Source organism: Anabrus simplex, chromosome 6, assembly GCF_040414725.1.
Source record: "Anabrus simplex isolate iqAnaSimp1 chromosome 6, ASM4041472v1, whole genome shotgun sequence".
Lineage (NCBI taxonomy): Eukaryota > Metazoa > Arthropoda > Insecta > Orthoptera > Tettigoniidae > Anabrus > Anabrus simplex.
Genome location: NC_090270.1, coordinates 115,812,269 through 115,829,795, shown reverse-complemented (window position 1 = coordinate 115,829,795; position 17,527 = coordinate 115,812,269). Strand labels below are relative to the sequence as shown.

The window sequence follows — 17,527 nt, the reverse complement described above, 5'->3', positions numbered from 1 at the left end:
GCCCCCTATCAGCTGACCTAACTTACTGTGATTGTTATCTTTGAGGAATCCTACAGGACAAAGTTTAACAAAATCGCTATACTATAAAAGAAATGAAGGCCGAAATAACACATGCAATACAGTCTATTTCTGAAGCAGAATTACAGAAAGTGGCAGAAAGTGATTTGTTTATATGATGTGAGGCATGCCTTACTGCGGAAGGAGGTCATTTTCAACATTATCTGAAATAAATGGTGCGTAATAAACCTGCATACATGTACAGTATCTTTAATAATGATGATGATAATAAAATTTGTGAGCTGATTTTATTCTGTAGTTGTTAAATGTCTTAATTTGTTGGTAATGGAATACACTCTCAGCCGCAAGCAAAACACGCGGTCTGGAGAGCAGAAGTAAAGTCAGTGGTTCAATGTTGCGGCAGTTCCCTCGTACAATGAGAGCACTGTACATTAAAGTCATTTAGCTCCATTCAACATAGCATTTTAATGCAGCAAATGGCTTCATCAATATCTACAGTATCTTACCTTATACGCGGATTATCTGCAGTTTTCGATTATCTGCCAATTATCTACCTCCCCCCGATTACTGCAGATAATTGAGACTCTACTGTACATGAATGCATGAGAAAATGTCATGAAGGAATGAGGAGGGCTCGTATTCGTGGAATATTTGGACCCAAAGAAGAGAGAACTGGATAGGGCATGTGTTATGGCATGAATCTTCCGTACACAATTATGGAGTGTTGCGTGGAAGGATTGAATGAATTACAGAGGACGAACATGGTTTGCATATTTCAGTTTAAATAATGCAAGATAAGGTATGCTATAGCTAACTACAGCATACGACATTGGCTAATGAATGGGGAATACAGAGAGCTGCTACAAAGCCAATCTTCTGATTGAACACTGCAGATGAAGAGACTATTATTGCATAATTATCAAATAACTTAAATCTCTTCAACTGTATATCACTTCTTCATTCAAGTTTGAAATAATGAATATCTTTCAGTTTTTCTCTCACATTCTTCAGCCTTTTCTCCAAGGAAAATTCCTTGTTCTAAGTGCTGTAGTTTTATTTTGTTCAGGCAGCCATCTGAGTCTGCTCCACACCAAGAACCTGCTGAGATGTCGTATGTGCTTACTAATACCTCATTCCTAAATGCATTGCAATATGCAAGCATGAACGAATCTCTTTATTTAATAATAATACATTTGGTTTGGCACAAACTCAGGAATAACCTAATTGATACAGATTTAATAATAATAATAATAATAATAATAATAATAATAATAATAATAATAATAATAATAATAATAATAATAATAATAATACATTTGGTTTGATGCAAAATGAGGAATTACCTGTATAATTGCTACAGTAACAATTACCAAACAGTATATTCCTCTACCTTCATTTCAGTTAATTTATGGTTAAAGTTCATAGTAACTTTTGTTAGTCACTCGACCTACAAGATTTTATCCTCTAACTATCAATCAAAGAAGAATATAGAAAGGGAATCACAATGCAAGGAGAGGAAATCAAAACTCTGAGATTTGCCAACGATACTGTTATTTTATCCATGTCTGTAGAAGACCTGGAGAAATTGCTGAAAGGTGTGGATACAGTCTTTGCTAAAGCAGTACAATTTTTAAAACACATAAATCCAAAACAAAAGTAGTGGAGTGCAGCTGAACGAAGTAAGATGATGCAGGAAATACTAGATTATTAGGAAATTAAGTCTTAAAGGAAGTAGATGAATATTGTCACTTGGGTAGCAGAATAACTAACAATGGCAGAAGTAAGGTGGATATAAAATGCAGACTAGCACAAGCAAGAAAGGCCTTTTTTAGTGAAAAGAAATTTCCTCACTTCGAACACTGATATAGAAATTAGAAAGATATTTTTGAAGACTTTCATCTGTAACGTACCGAACTCGATAGCTGCAGTCGCTTAAGTGCGGTTAGTATCCAGTAATCAGGAGATAGTGGGTTTTAGCCCCACTGTCGGCAGCCCGGAAGATGGTTTTCCGTGGTTTCCCATTTTCACACCAGGCAAATGCCGGAGCTGTACTTAATTAAGGCCATAGCCGCTTCCTTCCAATTCCTAGGCCTTTCCTATCCCACTGTCGCCGTAAAACATATCTGTGTCGCTGCAACGTAAAGCAAATAGCATCTGTAGCGTGGCATTGTATTGGAAGTGAAGCATGGACAATAACTAGCTCAGAAAGAAAGAGAATAGAAAATTTTGAAATGTGGTGTTAAATCACAGATGAAGAGATACTGGACCTAATGGGCAGAGAACGATATGGCAATTTAACAAGAAGAGAGAGAATGATAGGACGCATCTTAAAACACTTACGACTTGTTCAGTAAGTGTTTTAAGGGAAGTATGTGCAGAAAGAATGGCAGGGGTAGACTAAGACATGAATATGACAAACAGAATACATATAGGATATACAGTAGAAGTCCATTATAGTAAGAATTCACAACGGCGAAAAATTTACTCGCTATTGCAGATTGTCGTACAGATTTTTTAATTTTTTAATCTAACACGTTAAAATTGGTATGCATCAGCAATCAGTTTGTTCAACACTTGCATTTTAGCATATTTCATACTATGGTTTACTCGTTATTTTTATAATTCCGAGACAATGTGAATGTGAAAGCGTATATTCAATTTCATTTTGAAAAATATTGGAGTAGTATCACTCCAGTGGCTTCTGTGGCAAACATTTCAGTTTTCTTATTCAAACAGCATCACCTAACCTAATTTAACGTCATATGAATCATGAAAACCTATTTCAAGCACCAGTGGAGTAATGATAATCCTTTTGCTACAAATTTACATGGGAATAGCCTTTCTGGAATTTAAACAGTGAATACAGTGAAACCTTGTTAATGCATTCCTCATTACGGCGATTTCGTGCTTTGCACCTCATAAATTCAAAGTCCCGATTCACGTCGCATTAAATCTATATAACTTAAAAACACATCACTTATCACGTCACAAATTTTCACTATTTCCGCTTAGTATGATTGCATTTTTCCTAGGCCTGAAAAATGTTCTCTGTCATCCCTTGTGAAAGGACAGTGATTTCCAAAAAGGATTAGAGCCCTCGACATAGGAAGCAGGATTAAATAACACTTGAATGCTTTATTATTCATCCACCTATTTAATACAATAGTATTGTAAAGTATTGTATAGTATTATATTGAATGGGTGAATGAATGATAAAGCATTCAAGTGTTATTTAATACAAATATTTTCAATATGGACCCAAAAATGAATTTTATCACATGTAACAGGAAGCAGGTACGGGAAAGTTACATGAAAATGGGAAATGGCCTTTAATTCCATAACTTTACAGAGAAACAAGCCGTTACCCTCGGGAAAGTTCAATTTTGCTTTCCGGTTTTCATTGATATTGATGAATAATGCAGTAAGCCTGTTTGTGCTTGTATTTTGCATTCCATTCAGAAGTTAGAAATGCATTCTGTGTTAAGTGATACAGTGAAAGATAGCGAATATTTGTCAAGTGATAGCCTAGGTATGTATTAGGAACATAATCGTGTGAAGTTAACTAACGTGGTGCACATTTGTCTTGTGGTATAGATACTGAAAAAGTCGTGCAATCGCTCACTAATGCAGACAAAATTGAAGTCCAGTAAGTGGACAGGCATCCGCATCTTTCAACGGTTATGCACATGTTGAAACTCGCACCTCTGAGCTTCAACTCGAGTCGATCGAAGTGTTGCCACATTGAAGTCGATGGTCAAAGACATTCTCTGGCAAATGGCCGAGTTTAACCTCTAAAGGATTCATAGCCAGAAAAACATGTTTACATTTATTGATTAGGTGTAATGATTAGGTGGAAAGTTCCCATCTTTATATTTGCGAATACTTTAATCATCAATACGGACAATGAAGTTAATAGACTATAATGTTTACAATTTGTTTTACATCGCACTGACACAGATAGGTCTTATGGCGACGATGGGATAGTAAAGGCTTAGAAGTGGGAAGAAACGTCCGCGGCCTTAATTAAGGTGTGAAAATGGGAAACCACCGAAAACCATCTTCAGGGATCACCCGGATGCAAGCTCACAACTGTGCATCCCTAACTGCATGGCCAACTCGCCTAGCTTACACACCTTGTAATGCACTGTTATTTAGTAATCCCCAGTGGAAAAGGTTTTCTTATTTTTCTCATATTTTTTTACATCCTTTAATACTCTGATTTCATCCTTACAGAAAGGGTAGATAGCCTTGATCTTTCACTGTACCCATACAAACACGACGTAAAATGCATGCATGTCGAGAAAGAAAAAAAAATTCAACTGTTGGATAGTTTTTATTTGTGTATTCAATAGTACGTTTTCTCGCTTAACACATTCTCTTACCTTGTCCTCTTACCCAACGAGGTTTTACTGAATGAACTAACCTTCGAAATCAGCCATCCACTCGGCGCCGTATTTTGAGGTGTATCACATTCTTATTTAATTTCAATACATAGCATTAAAATTAAGCGATCGTTTACATTTCAGCCTTTATTTCTAACAAGTCAACTACTGCTATCGGCCACATTATTTATGCATTTTTTTTTTTACGGAAACAGTTTCTCTTTCATTACGAATTGTGTTTACAAAACACCAGTCGATGAGCATTATTAATAGACTCCGACGTCGCCTTTGAGTTTGATCATCGATGAAAGAACTCGCAAGTGCACATAGAGAAAACTATACCGAAGGTTATCGATCACATTCAATATAATAGCTGGAATGCATAAATATCGATGACAAAAATATAACACACTTAATCGCTCGTAACAACGGATGCATCAGTGATTGGGTTATCGTAGTAAACAAATAACCAAAGGATAGTACACAGTTTAATATAGGGATTTTCAAGGGACAGAAAGGAGCTGTCGTTACAGTGGAGTTCTCGTTATATACCATACTCCCTATAGCAGACTTCTACTGTATACGTAGTAGTTATGTAGAAATGAAAAGGATAACACAGGATAGGGTGGTATGGAAGGGTGCATCTAAACCACTCAATGGACTGATGACGCAAACAACAACACTATTGATTTTAAATTCAACTTATGTACAAGCAATTTCAAACTATTTAGAATCAGTTGTTTTTATCAATGTCAAGCTGAAGTTTACTTAAGCAAACTGATAATAGATATAGCTAATACTTAAAACCAGTCGCTTGCTTGCCCTAGCTGAGGGCTTTGCCGTGCATATTTTAGTGCTGGTGTGTGTTCTGTAAGTGCGATAGATTGCTACGGCTTCAAGCACGGGTACAGGGCATTCTCTGGATGTGAAGCTTATCAACAAGATAAAAGAAGAGACTGCCAGACACAAACAACTAGATATGCAACGCAATCGTGAAATCACACAGCTGTGCGAAGGTTGTCAACGACGTGACCGCCAGATTAAAAACTAGACAGATTATGGTGAAGGAGGCAGAACTTCATCGAAAAGCAGAGGAAGTTACTGCTCTTAAGAAGGCATCGCAGGCAAAACTTAGCCAGGCACCAGCTGGTCATGTAACAAGGAATGTTTCTAGGAGAGAGCTGGGCTGTTCTCCTATGGCAGCTGAGCACACATGGCAAAGGATGGGGAAGTCAATTGACCCCATAACTGAAAATAAGAAAATTGTGGCAGAGGAGGAACGTAAATTGGAAGGGCATATGCAAGAACAAGAAAAATTTCACTGTTCCAGAGAACAGTTGATACAAGAAGATGACCAGGCTATTGCTAGTGGTCAAAGTCAACGGGTCATAAGAGACTTAGAAGAACAGACCAAAAAGATACGTGCAAAAATAAACCATCTCAACGAAGTCATTAGGTGTCCTGAGCAAACGATCATGGAACTAGAAGGTCCTAGGGATGAATCTGACATACTTGATATAATTGAACTTATTCAACAAATCAACGATATTCAAGAGGGACGGTATCTTATCTCAAAATTGTACAATATGTGTACCTATCAGTAATACATGCTTGAAATGAAAAAAAACTGCAATGAAGGAGAAAGAAGCAGAATGTGATCAGATAAAACAAGAGTGCAGAGTACTGCAGCAGCGGTTGCAACATGTGTTGTATCTGCCAAGCTCCAATCAACCTATGGGATCTTCTGCAAGTTCATTAACGTCCTCGCGTTCCACCTCTCCAGTTGATGAAGGGTGTCTGCCGACCTAATACTTGAGAGATATTACTTCATATCCCTTTTGTATCTAGTACTTAAAAAGTTGGAGGTTAGAGAGTATCCCTTTTTCTCACCAGAAAATTTTATGAGAAGATGATGAGGTGAAGACCTGAGTTTAACAAAATTAAAGGAAGGGTTGACTAGGAGATGATTACAATACAATAAAAAATTGTGGGTAATGGGAAATGATAGTGAATTGTCAAGATGACACAATATTGCCATTCTTTAAATAAAAGAACATGGACATGAAATTAAACTTACCACAAATTTACAAACGTAATCACCATAATTTCATTATTAATTGAGTAACCTATTTGCAAAACATATTATGTCCACCGGAAAATAAATGTTTCTTCTTTGCGTCATGTTGATCCTTAGGATCTTCTCTATCTGCAACGCAACAAATAATATTGCTGACCATATTCTATCCATGGTAAAATACAAATCATACAAAGCAATGCTTTTCTTGAATTTGTTTGTGTTGATTATTGTGCTAAAATAAATAAAACAGTCAGTTAGAATGTAATAAAACAAAATGATAAATAACAGACAGAAGAAATCTTCTAATCTCTTACATAGTTACTGTCCTGTCACAGTCTCATAGCAAAAAAAGCAAACTTTTCAGTCTCAAACTGTGTTATGTCCCTCTTAGAGCTGCTAAATGTGTTTTGTCCAAACAATTTCCAGTATTTTGATATATTTCCCTTTGAGCTAGATGTTTATACTGGCCAACTCCCTCTTTGTTTCAAAAATAATTTACGAACATTGTACAACAAGGAATAACATGTCTGTCTGCAGTGTAAGACTTGGAATATATTTTTCTTCATTTCCCAACATTCAGTTTGCATGGACATAACAGGTTTTGCAAACGGACAACTCAATTATGCTGAAGTGTAGTTTTGACTAAATGTTTCATGCGTACGATCATGATACACCTTTACTGATTAAAAATTTAAAAAATATAATATTAAGGTGGTAATTATAAAAAGTTTGTATTTTTATTCTGATTATCAAGTTAATGCAATTCAGTTCAATGCTAATCTGCACCAGGCATTATTCTAACCAGAACAGTTGAGCATACATACGCTAATCTTAAAATGCACACTTTGATGACCATTAAATTATATAATTGTATTTCGGGGATATTAGACTGTGTTATAATGATATACTGTATAAGTTGATGGGTACAAACACAAAAGATCTGAGTGTTCAATGACTTTTGGACTTCGATGCTGAAGAAGCTGATGGCATGTTGAGTCAGATTGTAACGGGAGACAAAACATGGGTTTTGCATATCACGCCTGAATCGAAGCAACAGAGCATGGAATTGAGACACATACATTCGCCTGTAAAGGTGAAGGCCAAACAGACTCTGTCCCAGCGCAAGATCAAGATCTCTTGGTTATCGGAGCAGGCAGCAAATGTCTATGAAGAGGGTATTCAAAACTTAGTTGCGAGGTATGATAAGTGTTTAAACAAACGTGGTGGCTATGTTGAAAAACAGAGTGAAGTATGTAGAATCTGCAACAAATAAATGGGGGTTTTTGAAAATCGCCTTTCGTTGTGTAGTTATTTTCAAACAGCCCTTACTTAAAAAACACGCCTCGTAATTATCACTCCACAGAAACTAGACAAAAGACAGAGAGACCCAATCAGAAGTGTAGTTCATTCCAAGGACTTCAGAGTCAAGGATAAAGATGCTGAAGACATCACTATGGAAAAAAATCATAATCTACTCAGCATCACCTTTATATGGAAAAATGTTTTACACCTCGAATCTTTCATGAGACTATACAAATTGCTTAACACCTGAATAATTTTAACTAAGGTAACCACTACATATTGAGTAGATCATGGCTGTCCTCCACACTTAGGTTTTCAACATCTTTCTCCTTGACTCAGGAAGCCCTGGAATGAACTACACTTATAACAGAGCCTTTCTATCTTCAGTCTAACTGCTATGGAGTGACAATTGACACCGATAAGTTTTGTTGCTCTAGTTCAGCTTATGCCATTGCTAAGTTTTATTGCTCGAGCTGAAAGGGGGATCTTCATCGCAAGATTGAAATATACTAGGTTTGTTAATCACCTACCCATGTTCTGTATCTGTCGCACAACCACCGCAATAGCAGCAAAGTACTTACAATTTAATTCTCCATGCCTGGCCCTACCCAGTTATTACAACAAACCAATTTTCACAAGAGTTTCACAATAAAAATTGTAATTTGCTAAACCCCTTTGCTGAATCTGTTCAAGACAGGATATTAATTAGTGTTCCTGCCTGAAGATATCGCTAGCCTGAAAATTATATTTTTCCTACTTTTCCCTTTCTCCTTTATTTTTTTTTGCTAGGGGCTTTACGTCACGCCGACACAGATAGGTCTTATGGCGACGATGGGATAGGAAAGGCCTAGGAGTTGGAAGGAAGCGGCCGTGGCCTTAATTAAGGTACAGCCCCAGCATTTGCCTGGTGTGAAAATGGGAAACCACGGAAAACCATTTTCAGGGCTGCCGATAGTGGGATTCGAACCTACTATCTCCCGGATGCAAGCTCACAGCCGCGCGCCTCTACGCGCACGGCCAACTCGCCCGGTTTTCTCCTTTATTATTACCAATTTTAGCGTCATAATATTCTTCTACAATATATAATGTGCCAATTTTTTCATTCTACCGTAGGCATACATTTTTGGAGTAACAATATCGAGTGTGCATGTTCTACTGATCACAATGGTAGCTGGTGAAAACTTGATCAGACTGCATACGTCTCCATCACTTGCATCAGCATTCATAAATAGAATTATTTCCGTAGGTGAATTTGAATGTACAAAGTCAAAATGTTTATTGGATCCTCTTGAAAGATCTTTAATTACCTAGAATAGAGTGTAGTGAGATGGAGGACTTTTTTTCTCTTATCATCACAGCCTGAACAGGGAGATTATCTTATAAATCTCTAGGAAATATTTTTGATCATAGAAGAAGCCTCTACTTCATCTACTAACAAGGGAAATGTTACACCTGCCATACCGAAACCTATTTAGAAACTTAGAAAAACATGAGTCATGCAAAATTTACTGTCTTTTTTTGCTATTTGCTTTACGTCGCACCGACACAGATATGTCTTATGGCGACGATGGGATAGGAATGGCCTAGGAAGTGGAAGGAAGCGGCTGTGGCGTTAATTAAGGTACAGCCCTGGCATTTGCCTGGTGTGAAAATGGGAAACCACGGAAAACCATCTTCAGGGCTGCCGACAGTGAGGCTCGAACCCACTATCTCCCGATTACTGGATACTGGCCGCACTTAAGCGACTGCAGCTATCGAGCTTGGTGAATTTACTGTCTAGCCACGTAGGATTCCAGTTTCGATTTCCAAGCCGTGCAATGGAAACAGGCAGCTAATTGTTTTGCATGTGGTCTTCTCATAGCACATTGGTTATTCAACAAAGTTTCAAGCTATGTTTTGGTGTTAAGGGAGCGACACTTCCCTTGTGAGCCAATCTAGCCATTTAAAAAAATGATTTAACAATTAATTATTATTACAGCTATCTCATATATACTTCAGCCCTTGATGAACATCATCTTCAATACAATTTAACAGAAAATTTCTGTTAAACAGAGAACAAGACAACGTAACACATTTATTTAATAAAGGGAAACAAGTTGGAATGGGACAGATCCTCATCCCAGTAGAATTAGTATAGCAAATCTCTATATATAATCAATCATCTCCACCTCCTGCATCTGCTTCTAAATTAACCATGTATTTTGCTACAACTACCATATCTTCCCGTAAGAGAGCTTTATATAGTTCTCCAAATGTACACTTGCGCGGTTTGCGTCCTTTCCACTCCAGTAACATCTGATATGCACATTCTCGGAATCCTACTGACTGATGGGAATGTTCAATGTTCACCAGAACTTGCTCTTCAATGCCTAATGTTCTTCCCAGGTTACGCCAATCTTTACGAACTATTTTTGATGAAATTCGCCACAGATCTCGATCAGTCAACTTGCGAGGATTTGTCCTGAACAAAACAAGAAAAAACATTTCTAAAATTGGAAAACTAGACAACAGCAAAAGGAATAGAAATACAGTAAAACCTTGATTATCTGTCCCTCGATTACCGTTCTCCGGATAATCCATCGCCAAAAAATATCTGGAATTTTTAAAAGCAGTGTACAGTCGCTTCAAAACTGAATGAGCGTACTGTTGATGTCAACAATAATAATAATAATAATAATAATAATAATAATAATAATAATAATAATAATTTTGTGTGGCTATTTCTAGCCGAGTGCAGCCCTTATAAGGCAGACCCTCCGATGAGGGTGGGCGGCATCTGCCATGTGTAGGTAACTGCGTGTTATTGTGGTGGAGGAAAGTGTTAAGTGTGGTGTGTGAGTTGCATGGATGTTGGCGACAGCACAAACACCCAGCCCCCGGGTCACTGGAATTAACCAATGAAGGTTAAAATCCCTGACCCGGCCGGGAATCGAACCCAGGACCCTCTGAACCGAAGACCAGTACGCTGACCATCTGGGATCATTTGGTGCTGGTTTTTGATACCAATGTTTTGTGCCTTTTGTGCTCTGAGTGTCAATCATCTTGTTTCGTCGACAGTCCATAGATAACGCTACTTAGAGAGAAACTTGAGACACTCGGTTTACGTGTATACTATATTTGCCCTAAGTGTCAGCCATCTTGTTTTATTTGCCATTCCTGCCATGGAAACCATGAAGACAGGCACTCTACATGCACTCACCAGCGTTGCATAAGTCATGGAATTTATACTTTTCGGTGCCATTATAATGGACGTAATGTATATAGTCTTTAATTCTTTTGTGTGGTGTAGATTTTCGATAGTTGATAAGTTTAGTATGGTTAACTTTTATACATGTCGCCTGTTATGTGATTGTCATATATTCTAGTATTCCATTGCCTCATTCAGAAAAGTAAGGCGACACGGCAGTGATGTTAGAAAATCACGTGGCTCGTTTTATATTCTTTTCTGGATAACAGCGCATCGACAAGAATATTTCAATCGTAAGTTATATGGTCACATATACATGTTCATAATATGGCTAATAATCTTTCCGATGAACAACAATCACACGGTGTACAATGCACGTACTGCGGAAAATATTATCGATCTGATAGGGGCGTAAGCATACATGTTGGCAGAGCTCACCCTGCAGTGCACAGAGATACCCTGGTCAAGAAGCAGAGTAAAATCAGCATTTTACGAAATTCCCCAGAGAATCGTCAGTCCAATGAAACCACAACCAATACCGCTACTACTCCAGCTCCGAATATGGATGAGTACAACCGCGATCTGATTAAATAGAAATCAAAGTTTTCTGAAAACCTAACAGATGACCACTTCGACGAGGCCGTTAATGACTTTGTCCAATTCTTAGCTTCAGTACCACATATTCTTCCCGGGCCGAAACACCCCGCCCAGAAATATTATGAACTGAGAAGAAAAGGCCAACTTAATTCTGCCCAATGTTCATATAGGACCTCTTCAAACCCTGAAGGATCAACGAAAAGGGGAAGAGAAAAGAGAAGAAGGAAGTACATATATGAATCCACTCAGTTCTACTATTACAATCAGCGGCGAAAAGCCATACGCAATGTGTTTACAAACGAACAACCAATTTGCAGCCTGAAAGAAGATGTACTGCACACATACTTTTCGGACATATTTTCTAAGCCGAACAACCACAAAAGACCGGAATACCCTCAAAAAGGCACTGAGAGTGAACTCGTGGAGACTAACGACCTATACAATCCGGTCATATCTAAAGAAGACATTATTCAGGCAACACAGAAAATCAAGACAGACACCGCAAGCAGTCCTGACCACGTAATTGTCCGAGCTATTAAAAACAGCACGATTTCAGAGATAATCGCAATCATCGCCACTAGAATGCTAACAACAGGGTTAGTACCATCGACTTTCAAGAAAGCCCGTACAATTCTGGTTCATAAAGGAGGTGATGTAAATGATCCCAGTAACTGGCGTCCAATTACTATATGCTCAATTATTAGACGGGTCATCAAGAAAGTTCTTGATAAACAGCTTCGGAACTACGTTGTGTTTCATGACAATCAGAGGGGTTTCACCAATACACCCGGTACTTACATAAATACCACAATTTTGGAAGCCGCTTTACAGCACACTACGCAAGAAAAGAACGATGCATGCATTATATTTCTCGACGTTCACAAAGCTTTTGATAACGTCGGACATGCGCACCTCCAGAGCACACTGGAGTCGGTCGGAGTGCCCGAAAAACTGACGAGACTGCTAATTGCTTTACAAGAGGGAAACGTAACACAGATACAGACATTAAAACAGGAAACAAAACCCATCAAAATTAATCGCGGTGTGCTTCAAGGCTCCCGTTTGTCACCGGCATTATTTAACATCGCTACCAATCATATTGTGAAAGAACTATCTGAAGATTCTTTAGCAAGGAATTACGGTTACTCGATTGCAAACGAGGAGCCTAACCTCACTATAATGTGTTTCACCGACGATACGGTAATATTTGGGAAAAACACTGAATCTGCTGCCGAACTAGCTAGGATCGTCATAGAAAGATTTAAGGAACTCGGCCTGGACACCAGCGCTTCAAAATCAACTTTTCTTTCTATCAAGAAAGGTCATCTAACGGAGGAGAACATCATCATTAATGATGACTGTGAAATTAAATCACAGTGCAACGGAAGTGCCATTCGTTACTTAGGTGTGAATTTCATCAATGAACTTAAACTGGATCCACAAGCCGCACTTGACAAGACGCGAAACAAGATTGACACCCTTGCTAGCTCACCATTGCCGCAATCTGACCAGAAATTTTCAATTTTAAATAGTTCAATATCACCTATTCTTATTTACCCACTCCAAGTTACTCCCCTAAACAAGATACCTCAAACTTTTCTATCAGATGCGGATAAAATACTAAAGAGTGGAACTAAAGAAGTATTACAACTACCAGAAGACATTCCGGATCACATGGTATACACCGAAAGGAAGTATAAAGGCCTCGGTTTGTTTCGCACCACTTGGGAAGCCAAACTACAGCATATTAACATCTGTAATAAATTATCGCTTGCAAATAACAGTTACATTAATGCAACTAGGAACATGGAACAAGAACGTACAATTTGTTTGCAAGATCTAGGCATAGAAATGAATGATCGAGTTATGTCCAAAAATAGGCATCTTCCCCATGTAAGGAAGGTCCGATAGATACTACGAGACAGAGAAGTTCAGTCATGGACAAAGTTGCCCCACAAAGCAAAGGGCGTTGGACTCTTCCAGGAATACATGCCCGGGAACAAATGGATAAGAGATCACCGAGGCTTATCCTGTGCGGAATGGAGAGAGGCCATCAAGATGACAGCGAATGTGTGCGCCGTTCGCTCCGTGCCGGGAAGGTCCCAGGACAACACCCTCTGTCGGCATTGCCACAGACAGCACAAAACTCTTGCCCATGTCCTGGGGGCCTGCCCTCATGGGGAGGTATTGAGAAATTCCCGCCATCATACAATACGACACATGATTGCGACCTCACTGAGGGATCACAGTTTCACAGTGCACGAAGAGGTCTCTGGCCTAGCTACCCGACGGGAGTAACAGGCTTTTCAACCAGCTAGCAAGCAAGGACTAATCTTAGATCCCACAATACGCTTCGAGTCACACGTTGGCCAGGCCGAAGAGGTGGACGCCGAAAAGAATTCAATTTACCAGCCAACTGTAAACTAATATAAATATCACCTAGACAATATTTCCGTCCATGGACTCATGTTATTATTTATGAGCTTCATTTTACGTATTGATTGGATTCAATGTCTATACATGGACTCATGATCGGAGCTCGAGGCACAATCCCTAAATTTCTTGTACAGCTATGGGATTCCCTCAGCCTCAGCCGGACACGACTTCATGACATTGCTATCACCGCAATACGAGGTTCAGTGACCATACTCCGCAATCATCTATATAGCATTTGAACAACAATATTGCAAATTTATTTCTGAGCCTTGTGATTTTTCTACCTGGCACACTAGCAAAGTCAACAGTAACTTAGAAAACAAAATACCATGTAGTCGACATACTTCGTCCTTGTGGCAGCCTCCGCATGGGGGAAGTTTGTAATAATAATAATAATAATAATAATAATAATAATAATAATAATAATAATAATAATAATAATAATAAACAACAACAACAACAACAACAACAATAATAATAATAATAATAATGTTATTGGTTTTATGTCCCAATACCCACTTTGACAGTTTTCGGAGACGCCGAGGTGCCAAAATTTTGTCTCGCAGGAGTTCTTTTACGTGCCAGTAAATCTACAGACAAGAGGTTGACATATCTGAGCACCTTCAAATACCACCGGACTGATTTCTTTTTTGCTTTACGTCGCACCGACACAGATAGGTCTTATGGAGACGAGAACAGTGTTTTGGAGTGACTGTACACTGACTCTCCGACTCCTGAGTCCACGATCATAACGTACAGTAACTACTGTACGTACACACGCATAAACCGGCAATCCGCATTGGAGACATGACTTCATACAATTTTTTACTACATAATTTTATGTTGTGTAAAATTATTTAACTGTTACGAAAGAAGAGGGATGCTATTCAAATTCAACAGTCACAAACTTTATTATCCATTCCAATGCTGACGAATAATGTACTGTAATGTGCCCTCTCCCAGCCCACGGAGCGTAGAGTACAGTATGCTGGTCATTTCCACTTCAGAATGATACCTACAACTTCTTATTTGGTAGCGTGTAACATCTCCGAGTACCATACGTGGGTGGTTTGAAAAGTTCTCGGAATGTACTAGAATTAAGTATCTTACCTCAGTGGAACCGCTTTTATTTTTCAACACAGTCTCCCTGTAGACTAATGCATTTGGTCCAGCGATGTTCCAATGCCTTGATCCCATGTCGAAAATGAGATTCCTCCAGGCCTGCAAAATACCTCTCCAATTCGGCTGTCAGTTCTTCCCTTGTAGAAAATCTCCGTCCACCGAGGAAAATTTTCAGCTTGGGGAATAGATGAAAGTCTGATGGTGCCAAATCAGGTGAATAAGGTGGATGTGGCAACAATTCGTACCCCAGTTCATGAAGTTTTGCCATGGCAATAACACTTGTGTGCAGCAGAGCGTTGTCCTGATGAAAGATTACCTTTTCCTTGCCAAAACCAGGCCTTGTTTCACGTATCTTTTCCCGTAGTTGGTCTAGGAGGTTTGCATAGTATTGCCCTGTAATTGCTTGGCCAGCAGGAAGATAATCTATCAGCAGAATGCCTTTTGCATCCCAGAAAACTGAGGCCATGACCTTTCCGGCTGAACGCACTGCCTTTGCTTTCTTTGGTGAATCAGCATGTTTCCACTGCTTTGACTGCTGTTTTGTCTCTGGGGTATAGTAGTAGACCCAAGTTTCATCTGTAGTCACAAACCGGCGCAAAAAATCTTGTTGTTTGCACTGAAAACGGGCCAGACTTTGTTCGGACATTTCCAATCGGGTGTGTTTATTGTCCAATGTCAAGAGCCACGGCACCCATCTTGTGGATAATTTTTTCATACCCAATTCTTCGGTTAAAATATAATATACCCGTTCAGAAGACATCCCTACAGCTTCAGCAATCTCCCGCACTTTCAGTCGACGATCCTCCATGACCATTTTATGCACTTTTGTGATAAATTCTGGGGTCGTAACATTTTTTGATCTTCCACTACGCGGATCATCATCCAAGCTCTCCTGACCAAAATTAAACTCGCTGGTCCACTTGGCAACAGTTGAAAATGAAGGAGCAGAGTCCCCCAGTGTGTTCTGAAAGTCAGCATGAATTTCCTTTGCTTTCATACCTTTCTTTACAAAGTATTTTATCACTGCTTGAATCTCAGTTTTTTCCATTGTCACAAATCACTACGCGGGAACAACAACAAAGAGTCGTCACTACCACACTCCTGCAGCTAGAGCACTGACGTGTTCATTCACAAAGGATGTGTGACTATTATGCGGGAACCTCGTTGCTCTAGCACTGACATCTAGCGGTGATTCCGAGAACTTTTCAAACCACCCTCGTACGTAGATCATTCATATCGTTCCCTGTCAAGGTTAAATATTTTCACCACAGGCTACTGCATCGTAAATATTTCACAATGCACAGGAATCGGAAACCAGCCTAGCGGTCCGTCATAGTCAACCTCCGCTATTAGTAGACAGGTAAGCTACATTCTGTACTGTAGTGCAAAGTAAGGAAATGTGAGATTGATTGATAAAGTTGAACATTTATTTCCTGTTCTAACAGCCGAGAAATGCTGAGATCGAAATCTGCAGTAAAAAGAAACCGTGTAGTTTTAACCATACAAAATGAAGTTAATATACGGTAATCGAACAGTTAAAGAAAGGTGAACTAGTCTCAAATTTAGCATCAGAGTTTGGTGTGGGTGTGACAACGATGCAGGACCTAATGAAGAATAAAGACAAAGTGTTGCAGTTTGCAGCGAGTTCTGACAATTCGCATGGACTCGCTATAAGAAAAACAATGAAAGCATCATCTTTGAAAGAACTGGATGGTGCGTTATTCACGTGGTTTCAGCAAAAGAAAGGCGAAGGTGTACCTATTAGTGGTCCTATGATAACAAGGCAGGCACAAATTTTTCACAAAAATATGGGGCTCTCAGGGTCCTCACCAGCGTCCAATGGTTGGCTACAGAGATTTATGGACAGGCATGGCATTCGAGAATTAAACATCAAAGGAGAAAAACTAAGTGGTGATAGGAGTGCAGCAGAAAACTTTAGATACGAGTTTAAGCGCATAATTGAAAGATACAATATCGTTCCAAGTCAAGTGTACAATGCCGATGAAACTGGACACTATTGGAAGTGCTTATCCAGTAAAACACTAGCAGATGCTGAAGAGAAATCGGCTCCTGGTCACAAATCTAGTAAAGAGCGCATTACCATCTTGTGCTCTGCGAACGTTAGTGGCGACCATAAATTAAAATTAGCTGTTGTTGGTAAAGCACAAAATCTGTGTTCTTTCAAAGGAACAGTGACGAAATATTTCCAAGTAGATTATTGTCGTAACAAATCTGCATGGATAACATGCAATATTTTCAGGAATTAGTTCCATAATAAGTTCGTTCGGCGGGTTCAAGATTTCTTGGCGTCCAAAGGCTTGCCGTTAAAGGCCATCCTTTTTCTTGATAATGTACCCTCTCACCCTGTTGATTCAGAGTTGAAATCAGAGGATGGAAACATTTTTG

The 17,527-nt window shown here is 39.0% G+C and overlaps 1 protein-coding gene across 1 annotated transcript in view; it reads right to left on the bottom strand.

Annotated features, from left to right (window-relative positions):
• Positions 1 to 8,889: 8,889 nt before the first annotated feature.
• The window catches only part of LOC136875527 (uncharacterized), a 161,383-nt gene continuing 152,745 nt past the window's right edge, over positions 8,890 to 17,527 (bottom strand). The window contains exon 10 of the mRNA XM_067149075.2: positions 8,890 to 10,240. Coding sequence (XP_067005176.1) covers positions 9,934 to 10,240 — 307 coding nt within the window. The 3' untranslated portion in view covers positions 8,890 to 9,933. The remainder of the gene's footprint in view (positions 10,241 to 17,527) is intronic.